At 41.3% G+C, this 14616-nt stretch overlaps 1 protein-coding gene across 1 annotated transcript in view; it reads left to right on the forward strand.

The window, feature by feature from the left end:
* Positions 1-14616, forward strand: part of gcn1 (GCN1 activator of EIF2AK4) — an 88890-nt gene that overhangs the window by 7144 nt on the left and 67130 nt on the right. Inside the window, exons 2-14 of the mRNA XM_033043515.1 lie at positions 590-692; positions 1371-1434; positions 3706-3837; positions 4948-5056; positions 6002-6100; positions 6720-6854; positions 8316-8384; positions 8714-8822; positions 10964-11038; positions 11817-11945; positions 13417-13467; positions 14023-14121; positions 14330-14503. Coding sequence (XP_032899406.1) covers positions 590-692; positions 1371-1434; positions 3706-3837; positions 4948-5056; positions 6002-6100; positions 6720-6854; positions 8316-8384; positions 8714-8822; positions 10964-11038; positions 11817-11945; positions 13417-13467; positions 14023-14121; positions 14330-14503 — 1348 coding nt within the window. The remainder of the gene's footprint in view (positions 1-589; positions 693-1370; positions 1435-3705; positions 3838-4947; positions 5057-6001; positions 6101-6719; positions 6855-8315; positions 8385-8713; positions 8823-10963; positions 11039-11816; positions 11946-13416; positions 13468-14022; positions 14122-14329; positions 14504-14616) is intronic.

Consider the following 14616-nt stretch of genomic DNA (forward strand, 5'->3'; position numbering starts at 1 on the left):
TCGAGATGCCTGCAGTTGTAGAAGCCATCAATTTGGGTAAATGCTTCTTTGCCTGATATGCCTGCTCTTGTTGATTACGTCTCTTGTCCTTGTGTGTGGACTTTAAGTTACCCCACACTGCAGCAGTAAGCAGCAAATTATTTTTGCAGATCTCAACTATGCAGTTTCACATTTAGACATACCTTTGAATAACTTTCTTGAGTGGCATTCTTACCAAGTGAGCCAAACTTTGAAAGTTGGTGGGCAATTCAAATACAGTTGAACAGATACAGTTGAAGTCAGTATACTTACCATCTGCCACCGTGGCTTTTTTAATGTCTTGCTGGGGTTAATTTTATCTACAATTCTCTACTTGAGTCAGTTAATTTAACTCGCATGCAGATGATATTTCCTGTGCCACGGGATACAAGTTGCAGTGCGCTATTTCAGTGCCCTGAGTGCACTTTGTTCTATCTGGTCTGTTTCAGTGTTGCACTGCTAGCTGCGGATCTGGTAAACTTGGCCCCGTCAATGGTCATTTGTCAATGTGTGTGGGATAAATACATTGTTTAACAGATTACAAAATGAGAACTGTGTGATTAATTTTCAGGTTTCAGACACTCTCAGGAGGTTTGCTGCAAGAGTCACTACCGCCAGTGTTAAAGAGAGGCAGCAGATACTCTCTGATTTGGGGAGCTGTGTCAATGGAAAAGGTAGGTAATTGCTGAACCACATCATCTCCTGTGGTCTGCAAACAGTCACATATTATTTTTATTTGAGTGAAGTGTAAATCTTAATTTGAAATTGCATACATAAATGCCTTGTTAGAGAGACAGTAGGATTTGAGGAGACTGCCCACACATGGGACAGGTGTGCCAGTCCCATGACTACAATCTCTCTGCTGGCCAGAATGCAACACTGAGCCTCCCATCTCTATACTGAACAGTTGCAGCTCCTCCACATAGAGCCTTGGGCATTTATTGCTGGATTGGTGTTGGTCTCTAGACCGGTCACTCAGTTAGTGATGCATTCTCTCCAGGTAAGGGTACGATGATATCTTTCAGTGCGGATTTGTGAATTAAGTGAGGTACCATTGTAGCCAGTAAGATAAAGTAAACTGCAAAAAGATGCACGGTACAGTATATTGGAGAACAATCTACAATCCAGAAACAGTGGAATGAGACAGTGGTTTAATCAACAGGTTAGAGTGCAATGCTGGATGTTCTTTTTATGACAGCACTACTGTTATAAGGTGACAGAAAGCAAGCACCATGAGTCCAAGTAGTATGTTTGATGTAGAAATGTATGTTTATTAATGTAGATTAAGGCAATTCTAGTGGGGAGTCCATAAACCAGATGCAGTTTGGTGCTGATTTTTTTTGTCCTTTCAGATCTGCCTGATGGTGCTGTGAAAGGCCTGTGCAAACTTTTCTGCTTAACACTTCATCGTTATAGGTTAGTTCCAGAGGTTTTGACTTAATTGATGTATTCACATGTGTAACTACTATAGCAGCAGCAGCAGCAGCAACTGTACGTTACTAATTCTGAGATTGCTATTGGTTTTGTTTTATAGTTTCTCTTAATACAGTTTTTCTTGGGTATTTTATAAAGCTACAATACAACTGAAGGTAGCTATTCCTATATTTGGGTTATAGAACATGGAATATAGCACAGCACAGGAACAAGCTCTTCAGCCCTCAATGTCTGTGCTGAACATGATGCCAAGACTAACTCTTATCAGCCCAAATATAATCCTTATCTCCAATCTCTCCATATCCATGTGGCTATCCAAAAGTGTCTTAAATTCCACTACCATATCTGCCTTCACCATCATCCCTGGTAACAGGTACTCGCCACCCACTGTATATTTAAAAAAACAAAATTTGCCCCATGCATTTCCTTTAAATTTTGCCCACTCACCTTGAAACTATGTCTAGTTTTTGACATTTATGCACGAGTAAAACTATCTATCATTTCAGTGCCTTTAATAATATTATACCTGTTGCATTGGATGCTCCAGAGAAAACACTCCAAATTGAAGAAGGGTCTCATCCCGAAACCGGTGAAGCTGTCTGCCCCGATGAGTTACTCCAGCATTTTGTGCCTACCAAATTTGTCCAACCTCTTGTAAATGTACTCCATCCACTATAGGCAACACGGTGGTGAATTGCTTCTGCACCCTCTCCAATGCTTCCACATTCTTCTTGTAATGTGGCTGCCAGCCATGCACAAGAGACTCCAAATGTGCCCTAACCAAAGATTTTTACTGCTGCTACTTGACTTTGTAACCTTGAAAGCCAATGCTCTGACCGATAAAGCCGAGCATGCTGTATGCCTTGTTCACCACTCTTTCTATCTGTGTTGCCATTTTGGGTAGCTATGCACTTGTACCATTTGATCCCTTTGTAGCTCAATGCTTCACAAGGTCCTTTTTATTGACTGCATAACTTTCCTTTTCAGTTGAATTTCCAAAATTTGTCTAGATTAATGTCCATCTGTTACTTCTCTGCTAAATGTCCAACTAACCTATATCCTGTTGTATCCTTTGACAACCTTCCTCATTATCCACAACCATTTTTGTGTCGCCTGTAATGTTGCTAATCAAATCACCTACGTTTTCATTCATTTTGTCAATTTAATTTCTCCAGTCCTCCATCTCTTAATCGATTTTCCCTTTTGTTACTTCAGCCGTACCTTGCATCCATTCCATGTACCTTGAAACTTGTTTTCCCTTTAATGTTTCTTCACAACTGTTGCCTGACCACTGCATTTTTCCAGCATTTTCTCTTTTTATTTCACTTTAATTTACACTTCCTTCTTTGTCCTTCCATTGTCAATTTCACAACCCTCACTCTGGTTGGGGTTAAATTGAGGAACAGTTGCTTATTCTGTTCATTTCGGTTTTAGATGTCTTGTTTTCCTCGCCACTTTATCAGTTGGGACTTTTAGGAACTTAATACAAAATGATTTTCAAACCCAAACTGATAACGGTCAAATCTAACTAATGGCAGAGGTGATTTTGTCCCAGCGTGTAGAACGTAGTGCTACAGCGTTTTGGTGCTACAACTCCAGAGAAAGGGCAGATACAAATTGTGTGATGGCCACAATGTGGTAGGTTTTGAGATTGGGCCACACCCTTGGCTTATGAGAAGTCTATTCATTATTGTGGAAGATGTAACAGTGAGGAAGAGGTGTCTGCTTCTGGTGGTGCATTTTTGTAAGGAGAGGGGAGAAGGAGATAGGAGAGGGGAGAAGTGGGAATGGCCAGAGTGTAAGTGGTCCTTGATTATGTTGGGTGTTTTTCTGAGGCATTGAGGAGAGGCTGATTTGTGTGATGGACTGGGCTGCGTCCACAACTCTGTAATTTATTGCGGACAAGGGCAGAGCTGTTGCCAAACCAAGTTGCGATGCATCCTAATAGGATGCTATCTCCACCGCATTGATAGAAACTGGTAAGAGCTGTTAGAGATGTGCCAAATATACCTAATTTCCTGAGAGAGTAGAGGTGTTGGTGTGCTTTTGCCCAAAACGGATTTGCCCAAACTTCATCCAGCCTGGCTGCTGCTGAAGACTCTCCACTGTGCAAGTGCAACTCTTCCGTCACCATGGGCTGTGTGAATATTTGAAGTGAGGTGGAGTAGTACAGCAATGATCAAGAATTTAGTATAGGTGTATTATTATCACATATATCAAGACACGGTGAAAGTCTTTCTTGTTATTTGGCAGAGATGCAACGTCCCGAAGAGCTCTTCAGGCAGTTATTGAGCAGCTGGCTGAAAGTCATCCTGAGACGACGACAAAACACCTGGTGCAGTGTCTGCAGTCAACAGGAATCGCCTGCAAGAATGGCCATCCAAGGTATGAAAACACAACAAAGACATTACATTGGATATGACGCCAAGTACAGTTGCTTGGATACGAGTCCAATTGTTGACACAAAATGCTGGAGTAACTCTGCGGGTGAGGCAGCATTTATAGGGAGAAGGAATTGGTGACGTTTCGGGTCGAGACCCTTCTTCAGACTGATGTCAGGGGAGGGAAAAAGATAGAATGTAGGCGGAGACAGGAAGACTGGTGGGAGTACTGGGGAGGGGGGTGGGGAGAAAAAGCAAGGGCTATGGAAAGTTAGAGAAGTCAATGTTCATAGCGTTGGGGTGTAAACTACCCACACAAAATATGAGGTGCCGTTCCTCCAATTTGGGCTGGGCCTCACTCTGACAATGGAGGAAGCCCAGGATGGAAAGGTCATATTGGGAATGGGAGGGGGAGTTGAAGTGCTGAGCCACTGTGAGATCAGGTAGGTTAAGACAGATTGAGCGGAGGTGTTCAGTGAAACGATTGCCAAGCCTGCGCTTGGTCTCGCCGATGTAGAGAAGTTGACACCTAGTTGGGATGGAAGGTGAGGACAAGGGGTACAGAGAGTAAGAGCGGAGCTGCGGGATATCAAGGAGAGCCTCATCTATAATGGAAGAGGGGAACCCCCCGTGTAGTGGTTTATGTTAGCCAAACACTTTTCTTGGGAAGCGCACTGGTAGGATATTGACAGCTTATTTAGCCATTATTGTCTGAAAGGGATAGTCTAAGCTATAAAGGCCCATGTTTGTAGTTATATATTCTTTATGTGCTTTGGCATATTTTACTGTAACTGGGAGATCCTTGACATCTTTCAGGAAGGTGATGGGATATAGTAATCTTTCCCAGTTTAGTCATCTTACTGCTAGTCTTCAGAGCAGAAGTAATGGGAACATTATCTTGCCCAGGGAACCAGAGAAACAGGTCTGAGAATTTGAAATAATAGAATAGACTCTTGAATGCCTACATATGTGGGGGTAGGACTGTTGAAAGCATGGACTTTCGCCATAATGCAGGGGTTAAGTGGGTTTCAATCTCTTTGAGCAATTGCGTTTACACAAATACTTGAAGGTGGAACACTTTAACTGACTCCTGAACTCTCTCTCTCTATCATAGTAAGAGCAGTGCGTCAGCAGCATCCCTTGCTCTCAATTGGACATTATTGTTGGTCAAGACAGTCTTCAAGACACCCGAGAAACAAGCAACAGAGATGTGGATAAAGATGGTGAGTAGATGGGAAAGTAAAATTATTCTGTGTGGTGACCGAGACAAACAATGTCTAAATGAGTCTGTAACAGAAGTGACGCTTATGGGACTGTTACATGTTTTGCTTTTAAGAAAGTAACTAGGTCTGGGTAAGTAAATAAGGACTTCTAGTCATTTAATATTCTGTGTTGCTCACTTCATCTTTGGGGTAGTACTGGAGTAAAAAGTTTGCAGAACAGCAAAACCCACAATTAAATGCAATAATTTTAGATGGAAGAAAAAAGAATCAAATTATAGCCACATCTATGAAGAGGGTGAGATGGGGGGCGTTTGGGGAGGGGGGGGGGGGCAAGGAGGATGATTGCTTAAATTGGTCACCCGTTGTAGAATAGCTCCACATGGTCTGTAGAGCTGACCTAGAATTTCTAGTCACCTGCCTCCTTAATTCCCCATCCCATTACCACTCTGTTGCCGCCTACATTTGCTTCGACAATTCTCAATATAAGCTTGAGGAACAGCACCTCATCTTCCATTCCACTACTCGAGACTTTATCCATTTCAGAATACCACCCTTTACCCTAACCACCGTCTCCCCTCACAGATGCCAGTTTTTAAATGTAATTCATTACCTTGACAACTTTGGTCAGGTGATCTCTCTGTTCTTTCCACTTCTCCCCATCTCTACAATTTAAACACACACTTGGTTTCTCACTTTTACATTTCTAATGAGGGTCCTTGACCTCGAGTGTTGACACTTTCTCTCTGATGCAGTTTATTTTAAATTTCGATTTCCAGCATCTGCAGTTTTCTTTTGCTCCAAGTTGAAGCACCCAAATTGTGATAAGATTTATTTTATTAATGAAATGCACTAAAATCTGCCTGTGTTGTGAGTTATACGTTTTGAAATTTAAAGGGCATTATATATTTGGCTTTGCCAATTTGCATTTGCTGTGCTTCTTGACAGGTCGAGGTGCAGTGCCTGCTTTTAACAGAGGTCCTGGGCGGTGGGAACAAGCACACAGTGAACGGGATTCTCAAAAAGTTCAGGCATCTATGGAAAGAGGTAAGAAAGAGGTGAATTTCCAGGGTCAACTGGATGGAACATTCCCTGGGCCATAATGTTGTATTGTAGTTTTGTAGTGGGGTGGTAGAGATATGCTGCTGCAAAATGGATGGAAGGATGGCTGAGAAAGTGGAGGGTAAGGAACAAAGGCTATGTGACTATTCTCTGTGTGGCAGTATTTGGATATGTGATATCTAGTACTAATTTTCAATAAGCCAATACGCTAGGCACTGTTTAAATGCTATGCTGCTGATCACATTTGTTAAATTGTTGAGATGTCACAACGGTACATTGTAAAGACTCACCAAGCTGATCAGGCTTGCTTATTTGAGGGTGCTGTAAATGTTTACTACATTCTTCCTTCCTATGATTGTAGCAATGGGGATAGATGTTAATAAATACATGAAGTGGGAAGTTTCAATGAAATGGGTTTCAGTTGGAAAAATAAAATAATTGTAAATTTGACCACAGGTTGTCTCAGTGTTTTGCAATATTATAGAAGAAACATGGTTTAATCGTATTTGTGCAGATATTGTTCTTGAGCATCATGCAACTTGCCAATCATTACTAAAGGAGGAACCACTTTGTCTTAAATTTTGCTTCATCCACTTTCATTTAGAACTCTGAGCTTGCACAGCAATATCTGGCAACAACTGTGAGCCTGGAACAAAACCAATTACATTTAGCTATGCTGGGAGTACTGGTTCAGTACTGCACAGATGAGAAAGACATTGCAACCATCAACAAACATAAGGTTTGTAACCCAGCCATAAGGAGCACTTGACTTTGCAATTTTGGGAATCAGTTGATAGTTTTGCTTTAAGGAGCTACTATCTCGTGACTTGCTTATCCCTAACCATGACTTTCTTACTGAAGGACAGCTACTTTTTACACTGACGAACTGCTACTTTTCAATACACACATCTTTGGGTATCCATGACAAATTTGAACAATTAAGTATAATGAAACTGAAGAAGTAAAAAGCTGAGACTGGAAAAATGAGAGGTGAAATTTAATGTACTGCATAAAAGGTGATGCACATCTGAAGAATAAATGAAAAGCTAGATAACTGAATACTGTAATTGTAAAAAGGGGCAGGCATGCTTGGAGATAGTACAGAAACCTGTAGGTGGCAGAGAAAGTTGATTAAACATTTTAAGAGGTTATTAATTTTAGACCATGAATTCAAGGCAGTTACACTGGGTTTTTAAATCCTTGGTTAGGCTAACATATGGACTATTGTTTAATTTTGTTTATCATACTTCAGGAATTATGTCAAGATCTTGGAGTAGTTAAGTAATGTCTACTTATCTATGGAGCAGAGACGGTTAAGGTTTTAATACAGTAAATAAAGAGCAGCAGTTCCATCGGCAACAGTGTTGTCAGAAACCAGAAAACATGGATTTAAAGTATTTGGAAAGTTTTCTTATTATTCACCATGATTTAAGATCTGGATTGTGCTCCCAGAGTGGAAAGTCGAAATGGGATCAACAATAACTTTCAAAAAGGTATTGTTAGGTACTTTAAGGGAAAACATTTGTAGGGCTTTCACTTAAGAGAACTTGATGAATTGGAATTACATTGAGGAGCTGGCTCATATATGATAGCCTTTTTGGCTTCCAACGTGTTATATGATTCTACGAAAAGCTCTAATTGTGTGTTAGAATCTCCGTGGACAAAAGTGACTCAGCAAAGTAGGATTTGAAAGGGCATCATTAACGATGTAGAAAAACAAGGATAATTATGGTTGAGCATGCCACCAATCAATTAGATCAAGATTATTTTTATTAAAGGCATCCTGCTTGTTTCCATAACTCTTAATACTGCTACATATCATAGGAATATTGATGCTTTGAATGTTCCATCTTCTCCCCTTGAACTTTATAGATTTTTGGAGTGAGGGTAGAGAAATTTCACACATTTTATGAAGTAGTACTTGTTTTCACTCCTGACTGGTTTGCTTCTAATTTGAAAGTTAATTCACCTTGTTCTGGACTCCTGAACAGGGAAACATTTTTTCTGTACCCTTTTCCAAGACCAATATATCCTTTTGGTGGTGCTTTTTGTTTGGTGGGATTCTTAAGCTTATTGCCGTGCAGTGGTGACAAATGTTTACCTTGTACTATGTTCAGAGATTTGTTGTCAAAAGAAGCAATCAACTATATTGGTCAGATTCACTTGAACAGCCTGATGAATTATTTTGATTGTTTTGCAGAGTGGCATTTTGGAGCTCTATGTGAAGACAGTCCTCTTGAGCAAGATAAAACCTCCAAAATACCTTCTGGTGAGGATTTTTTTTTCAGGCATTCATAATGTTGTTAAAACAAAACAGCAGAATAAAATGACTATATTGTTTCTCAGTTAAACTGACAACTTTGAGCATATGTTCAGAGAAGTATTGTGGATACTGACATGTTTAATGAATAAAACGTGTTTTTTTCCTTTATTGCAAAGACTTCAATTAATTAATTGGTGAATAGATTGGATTCCAAGTTATTCAGTCTTGTTTTGCTTTATATGCAGCAATGTAACTGCATGAAGAAATGGTTTACATTGAATTATTTAGTACAAACAGGACTTGCTGTTTAGCTTATGGTGAGTTTTTATTTGCAGGAACGCTGTGAGCCTCTACTTCGCCATGTGTCCCATCAAGAGTTCAAGGGTTCCCTGCTTCCCACTGTGCATAAATCTATTTTGCGCAGCCCTGAAAATGTAATTGAGAGTAAGTAAATTGCACACTAGCCTGTAGTGCCAATGCATTGTACTGTAATTTGCTTATTCGATTTCTTTGTCGAACTACGGTTTGCTTCCTGGGTGCAGTCAGCCATCTGCTGCATTGCTTAAGTTATGACCTTCGGCATACTGTTGTCAAGCTTGCAAATAGTTGTTATTTCATAGAGTTATGGAAATGTAGTCCAGATCATCAAACAGATTAGATTCCCCACCATTGATTCAATCTGCCTCGGGAAACCTACCAACATAATCAAGGACCTTTACCACACTGGTCAATCCCTCTTCTCCCCTCTTCCGCTTGGCAGAAGATACAAAACCTTGAGAGCATGTATCACTAGACTCCAGAACAGCTTCTTCCCTCCTGTTATTACTCTTCAGAATGGTCCTTTGATCAGCTGGGGTACAATCCAGATTTTCCAACCTACCCCATTGTGGACCTTGCAATTTTTCCTCTGGAACTGTTATACTACAATGCTGAAAAACTCAGCGGGTGAGGCAGCATCTATGGAGCGAAGGAATAGGTGACGTTTCGGGTCGAGACCCTTCTTCAGATTGATGAACTCTGGTATTTTTTTCTTTACCGTATTTATTTGCCTTGTTAGGCTTGATTGCATTCGTGTGTAGTATTATCTGCTTTTATTGGACAGCATGCAAACAAGTTTTTCACAGCATCTCTGTATGTGACAATAATTAACTAATACCAAGCTGTTGAATCATAATGAATATCACGACTGACCCTGGAGGGACAAGGAATTGTAGATGCTGCAATCTTGAGTAAAACAGGATCAGTACAGGTTGGCAGCAGGGGAAGTAAAGTTCATTGAAAGTTGATTTAGGTCATTTTCGTTGTACTCAAAAGCATCTTGATAGCCTGCAGCACTGACGCTTACTGTTCTTTGCTGTTATTACTTGACATACACCAAGAGTCCGATTGAGAACTTGGTGTTAATATTATTTGTAATGAGGTTGCAGAATCTTTTGCCGACTCTTTTGACCAGACTGAAGGTTGTAGGTTCATCCCGCTCATGGAATCTATGACAACACTGCAGTGCAGTTTCCAAGTGCTGCTGCACAGAAGGAGGTGCTGCATTTCCTACACTCTGATTATGACTGTTTTATAAGTATGTTATTAACTATAAAACACTTAGAATGATGCGGCGCGGCTCTCGTCAGCAGCGGCCTCTGCAGTCCGTCTGCGTTTTTATTATTTTATGTCTATGTTTTTATGTAGTTTTTGTTATTTTTTGTTGGGGTATGTGTGTGGGGGGGTGGGGGTAACTTTTAAATCTCTCCCTGCACGGGAGACCCGACCTTTTCTTTGTCGGGTCTCCGTTGTCGTTGGGGCTGCAACGAGGAGCGGCCTCCAACATGAAGACCGGGGACTCTGGTGCCGACTACTCACCTCACCGTCGCGGAGCTGGCCGAGTCCAGAGCGGGCGGAGCTGTGGTGGACGCTGCTGCGACCCGACCCCCGGAGATTCGGTGGCTACAACTGCGGGTTTGGCGGACAGTGACACCGGGAGCCCACGGGTCCCTGGAGGGAGACCGCTTTTCCGGGCTTCCGCAACGGCGACTTCTCCCGCCCGAGTTGCGGGGTTGAAGAGCTCCTGGAGCAGGGCCTTACAGCACCGCCCCGCGCGGCTTGGAATGGCCGCGGGTCTCTGCGGGCGCGCGCCGGGGGCTCTAACACCAAGACCCGGTGTGCGACCTTGCATCACCCGACGTGGCTTAATGGCCACGGGACAATCGCCATCGCCCACCGGGGGCTTTGACTTTGACTCTGACATCGGGGGGGGGGGGGGGGGGGGGGGGAGTGCAGTGGAGAGAAAAGTTTTTTGGCCTTCCATCACAGCAATGTGATGGATGTTTATGTAAATTATGTTGTGTCTTGGGTCTATTTGTTTGTAATGTATGGCTGCAGAAACGGCATTTCGTTTGGACCTCAAGGGGTCCAAATGACAATAAATTGAATTGAATTGAATTGAATTGAAAAGGTGTTCTATCCACAGATCTTTCCATATTTCCACTCGGCTAAATATTCTAAAATTATTTTTGAATATTGTGATGTACTGAATTTCTTCTCATTCGTACGGGTGAATGACAATCATTTTCTGACTTCATTGTTTACAGCTATCTCTTATCTACTATCTTCAGTCACCCTTGATCTAAGCCAGTACGCAGCGGATATTGTCAAAGGCCTGGCAAGTAAGTGTGATACAGGACTACATAAGGAATAGTCTGTTTTAATAGATAATTTGTATAGATTTAACAACGTATCATCAGTCCATTAAGGACATCTGAGATTTATGGACCATGTCTCTGAATTATGACCCAGTTAAACCTTAAATCGAAAGTAAATTAATTGATTCAGCAAGGTAATTGCTTTTCTTTTGTATTTTGATTTTGTTGTAATTAATCAATGCATGGCAATTTAGAGTATTGTGTTCAGTTCTGGGCACCGTGTTATAGAAAAGATGTTGTCCAGCTGGAAAGGGTACAGAGAAGGTTTACGAGGATGTTGCCAGGACTAGAGGATCTGAGCTATAGGCAGAGGTTGAGTAGGCTGGGACTCTATTCCTTGGAGCACAGGAGGATGAGGGGTGATCTTATTGAGGTGTATAAGATCATGAGAGGAATAGATCGGGTAGATGCACAGAGTCTCTTGCCCAGAGGAGGTGAATCGAGGACCACAGGAAATAGGTTTAAGGTGAAGAGGAAAAGATTTAATAGGAATCTGAGGGGTAGCTTTTTCACACAAGGTGGTGGATGTATGGAACAAGCTGCCAGAGGAGGTAGTTGAGGCAGGGACTATCCCAACATTTAAGAAACAGTTAGACAGGTAGATGGATAGGATAGGTTTGGAGGGATATGGACCAAATGCTGGTAGGTGGGACTTGTTGGCCGGTGAGGGCAAGTTGGACTCTATGACTCTATAACTCTAGAATTTAACTATCCAATGTGCCATTTTCTTTCCTTTCCCTAGGCCAGTTGAAGTCTAACAATCCTCAACTGATGGACGAGGCTGTGATAGCTCTACGCAACCTGACCCACCAATGCAGTGATCCGGCTGCTGCTGAATCTCTCGTCAGGCATCTCTTTGCCATTCTTGGAGGTAATACCCCTTTGGACAAATCCAGAACACCCCCTGCATCCTCCTTGGCATACCCCACACCAGGCCTGTTTATCTTAGTACTTTTTTTGGAGAGGTCTCCCAACTTTTTTCCTTGATTTCTCGTGCCCACTATGTTAATTTTCTAATTGTTCACTTCCTTTTCTTATCAGCTAAAACTTCCTTGATTTTATTTTTTATTACCTGTACACCAGCATTAATCCAAAATCTAAGATCCCAAATTATCTAATCTCGAATATGTCCACATACCACCTGCCCAAGATTTATTCTACAAAAAACAATATGGTGTCTTTGCCCATGCCCAATCTCAGTATTTTCCTTTGTGTCACCATCATTTGTTTTTTACTATTACAATCGGTATAATTACCTCTCCATCACAAATTATACAATCTTCCCAGCAGTAATAATAGTCCCAACACATTAACTTGAACTGTGGCAGTGGAGGGTAAACTGTTTAACTCGAACTGTGGCTGTGGCAGGTAAAATAATTCCAGAAAATGAGCACAGGTTGCTGTTGTCCATTGTGTCCCTGTGGATCTTGTGTAAGTTTGTCACTGAAGTCCCGTTTCCATCACTTCAATAAAAAGCCTATGATGACGAGGAGATAAATCTCTAATTGGCAAGCATGGAAAGAAACACAAAACTTTTGTAACTCTGTGGTGTAAGTTCTAACTAGAGAAATCTCTGTTGCACCCTCTAATGAATGTAAAAGTTACCTTGGTGTTATTTGGAGTTGCAAAGTTTTTCCTATATTTGTTATAACAGGGCATTTAGAAAACGTTAGGATTTTCACATTACATTGCATTCTTGTGATAGAGAAAACATGGTTGACCATGTTATTGGAGTCCTTTGAAAAGTACTCTGCGTGGATAAAGGGGAACCAGTGGATGTACCAAAATTAATTTTTCAAAACTTATTACCTTTTGGCTTTTCATCTCTGCCCTCTGTCCAGCCATCTGCCAATTACCCTCCTTCACTCCACTTCCTTACACTTGTATCCATCTGTCACTTGCCAGGCTTTGTCCTTGCCCCCACCACTCTTCCAGCTTTCTCCCTCCACTACAATCAGTCTGAAGAACGGTCCTGATCTGAAAAGTTGCCTATCCATTTTCTCCAGAGATGCTGCCTGACCCACTGAGTTACGCCAGGACGTTGCCTTTTTTTGTAATCCAGCATCTGCAGTTCCTTTGTCTTTAGTGTAAAAGTGCTGTGTGACTGCTGCAGGCTAATTCTTAAATTGTCACATTTAATTTAGTGGGATCTTGTCTCTATTTGCTGGCTGTTCATTTCATTGCTGCAATGACTAGATTGTAATGGTACTTCATGATTATGAAGTACCATGAATTGACAATGGGATGCAAAAACTCTATGAATGCATGGTTATTTATTAATGTCACTGGTTTTTGATGTTGGATGAGAGCTGTTAATTTCGCCATCATTTGTTTCTATCCAGGTTCTGAAGGCAAACTGACTGCTGTGGCTCAGAAGATAAGTGTGCTATCAGGTTAGTGATTTAATGCTCTTCATTTAAAATAAAACAAAACGTAGATCTATAAATGGCAGATGCTGTTGTTATAGAAGTAAATTGATGCTTATGTGGAGGTATTTGATGAATTCGATTGTGCTTGATGCTCTGAGGTAAATGAAGATTGTTGCCTGTATGTCAAACTTTGATTGTCAAAGTGACTAAAGCCACTTGGCTGCCCTTACCTAACCTCAATCATTCTGCAATACATAAACATTGATTGCTTTGGCCCGTGGTGATGGAACAGTAGCCTAATACACAACCTTAAAGCTTCCAATGCTTTTTACCACAATTGAGCTTCTCAAATTCTGCATCTTCAACTGGTAAGCACAAATATTTGCTTGAGTTTGGAATCTCTCAGTTCTGTTGATCCCACTGTTCACTACAAGAGGGCTTGTATTTGTGGTTTCTATCTAATGGATTCAAGACACCAATTCATACGTGAGGATTTGTCTCTGCATATAATCTTGAGTGTTGGTCCACAAAATGCCTGACACAGTGTTCAGCTGATTAACTATTTGTTCCTATGCACAGGTATTGGAAGTTGCAGTCACCACACAGTCAGTGGTTTGTCAAGTCAAACACTGAGTGGGACAGTCACCGAGCTGTTCATTCCCTTCCTGCAACAAGAAGGTGAGTGACTTTGGTTCTCCATACTTCAACTAACGTTGTCAATTTGCCAGGACTTTCCTCGGGTCATTTAAAAGATGGTGGGGCGCAATACTGTTGATGCAAGATTCAAGGGTGTTTTTCTGATTTTAACATCATGAGACATGCTAGGCTAAGTAGTTTTTAATTTATCAATTTAAATTATGTGTTCATTTATATGCTCTCCTTGCAGTTCATGAGGGCACATTGCTTCATGCCATTTCTATTCTTGCACTCTGGTGCAGCAAGTTCACCACTGAGGTCCCTAAGAAGCTGGTAGAGTGGTTCAAGAAAGCCTTTACCCTGAAAACCTCAACATCGGCTATCAGGCATGCTTACTTGCAGTGTATGCTTGCCTCATTCCATGGTGAGTACAGTTTTAAAACTTCTGCAAATATTTTATTTGTTGTTAGCATGATATATCTCCTGATAATTTATCTGCACTAATGGGTTATCAATGTTTTTAACTTCACCAGTCCA

Source organism: Amblyraja radiata, chromosome 25, assembly GCF_010909765.2.
Source record: "Amblyraja radiata isolate CabotCenter1 chromosome 25, sAmbRad1.1.pri, whole genome shotgun sequence".
Taxonomy (NCBI): Eukaryota; Metazoa; Chordata; class Chondrichthyes; order Rajiformes; family Rajidae; genus Amblyraja; species Amblyraja radiata.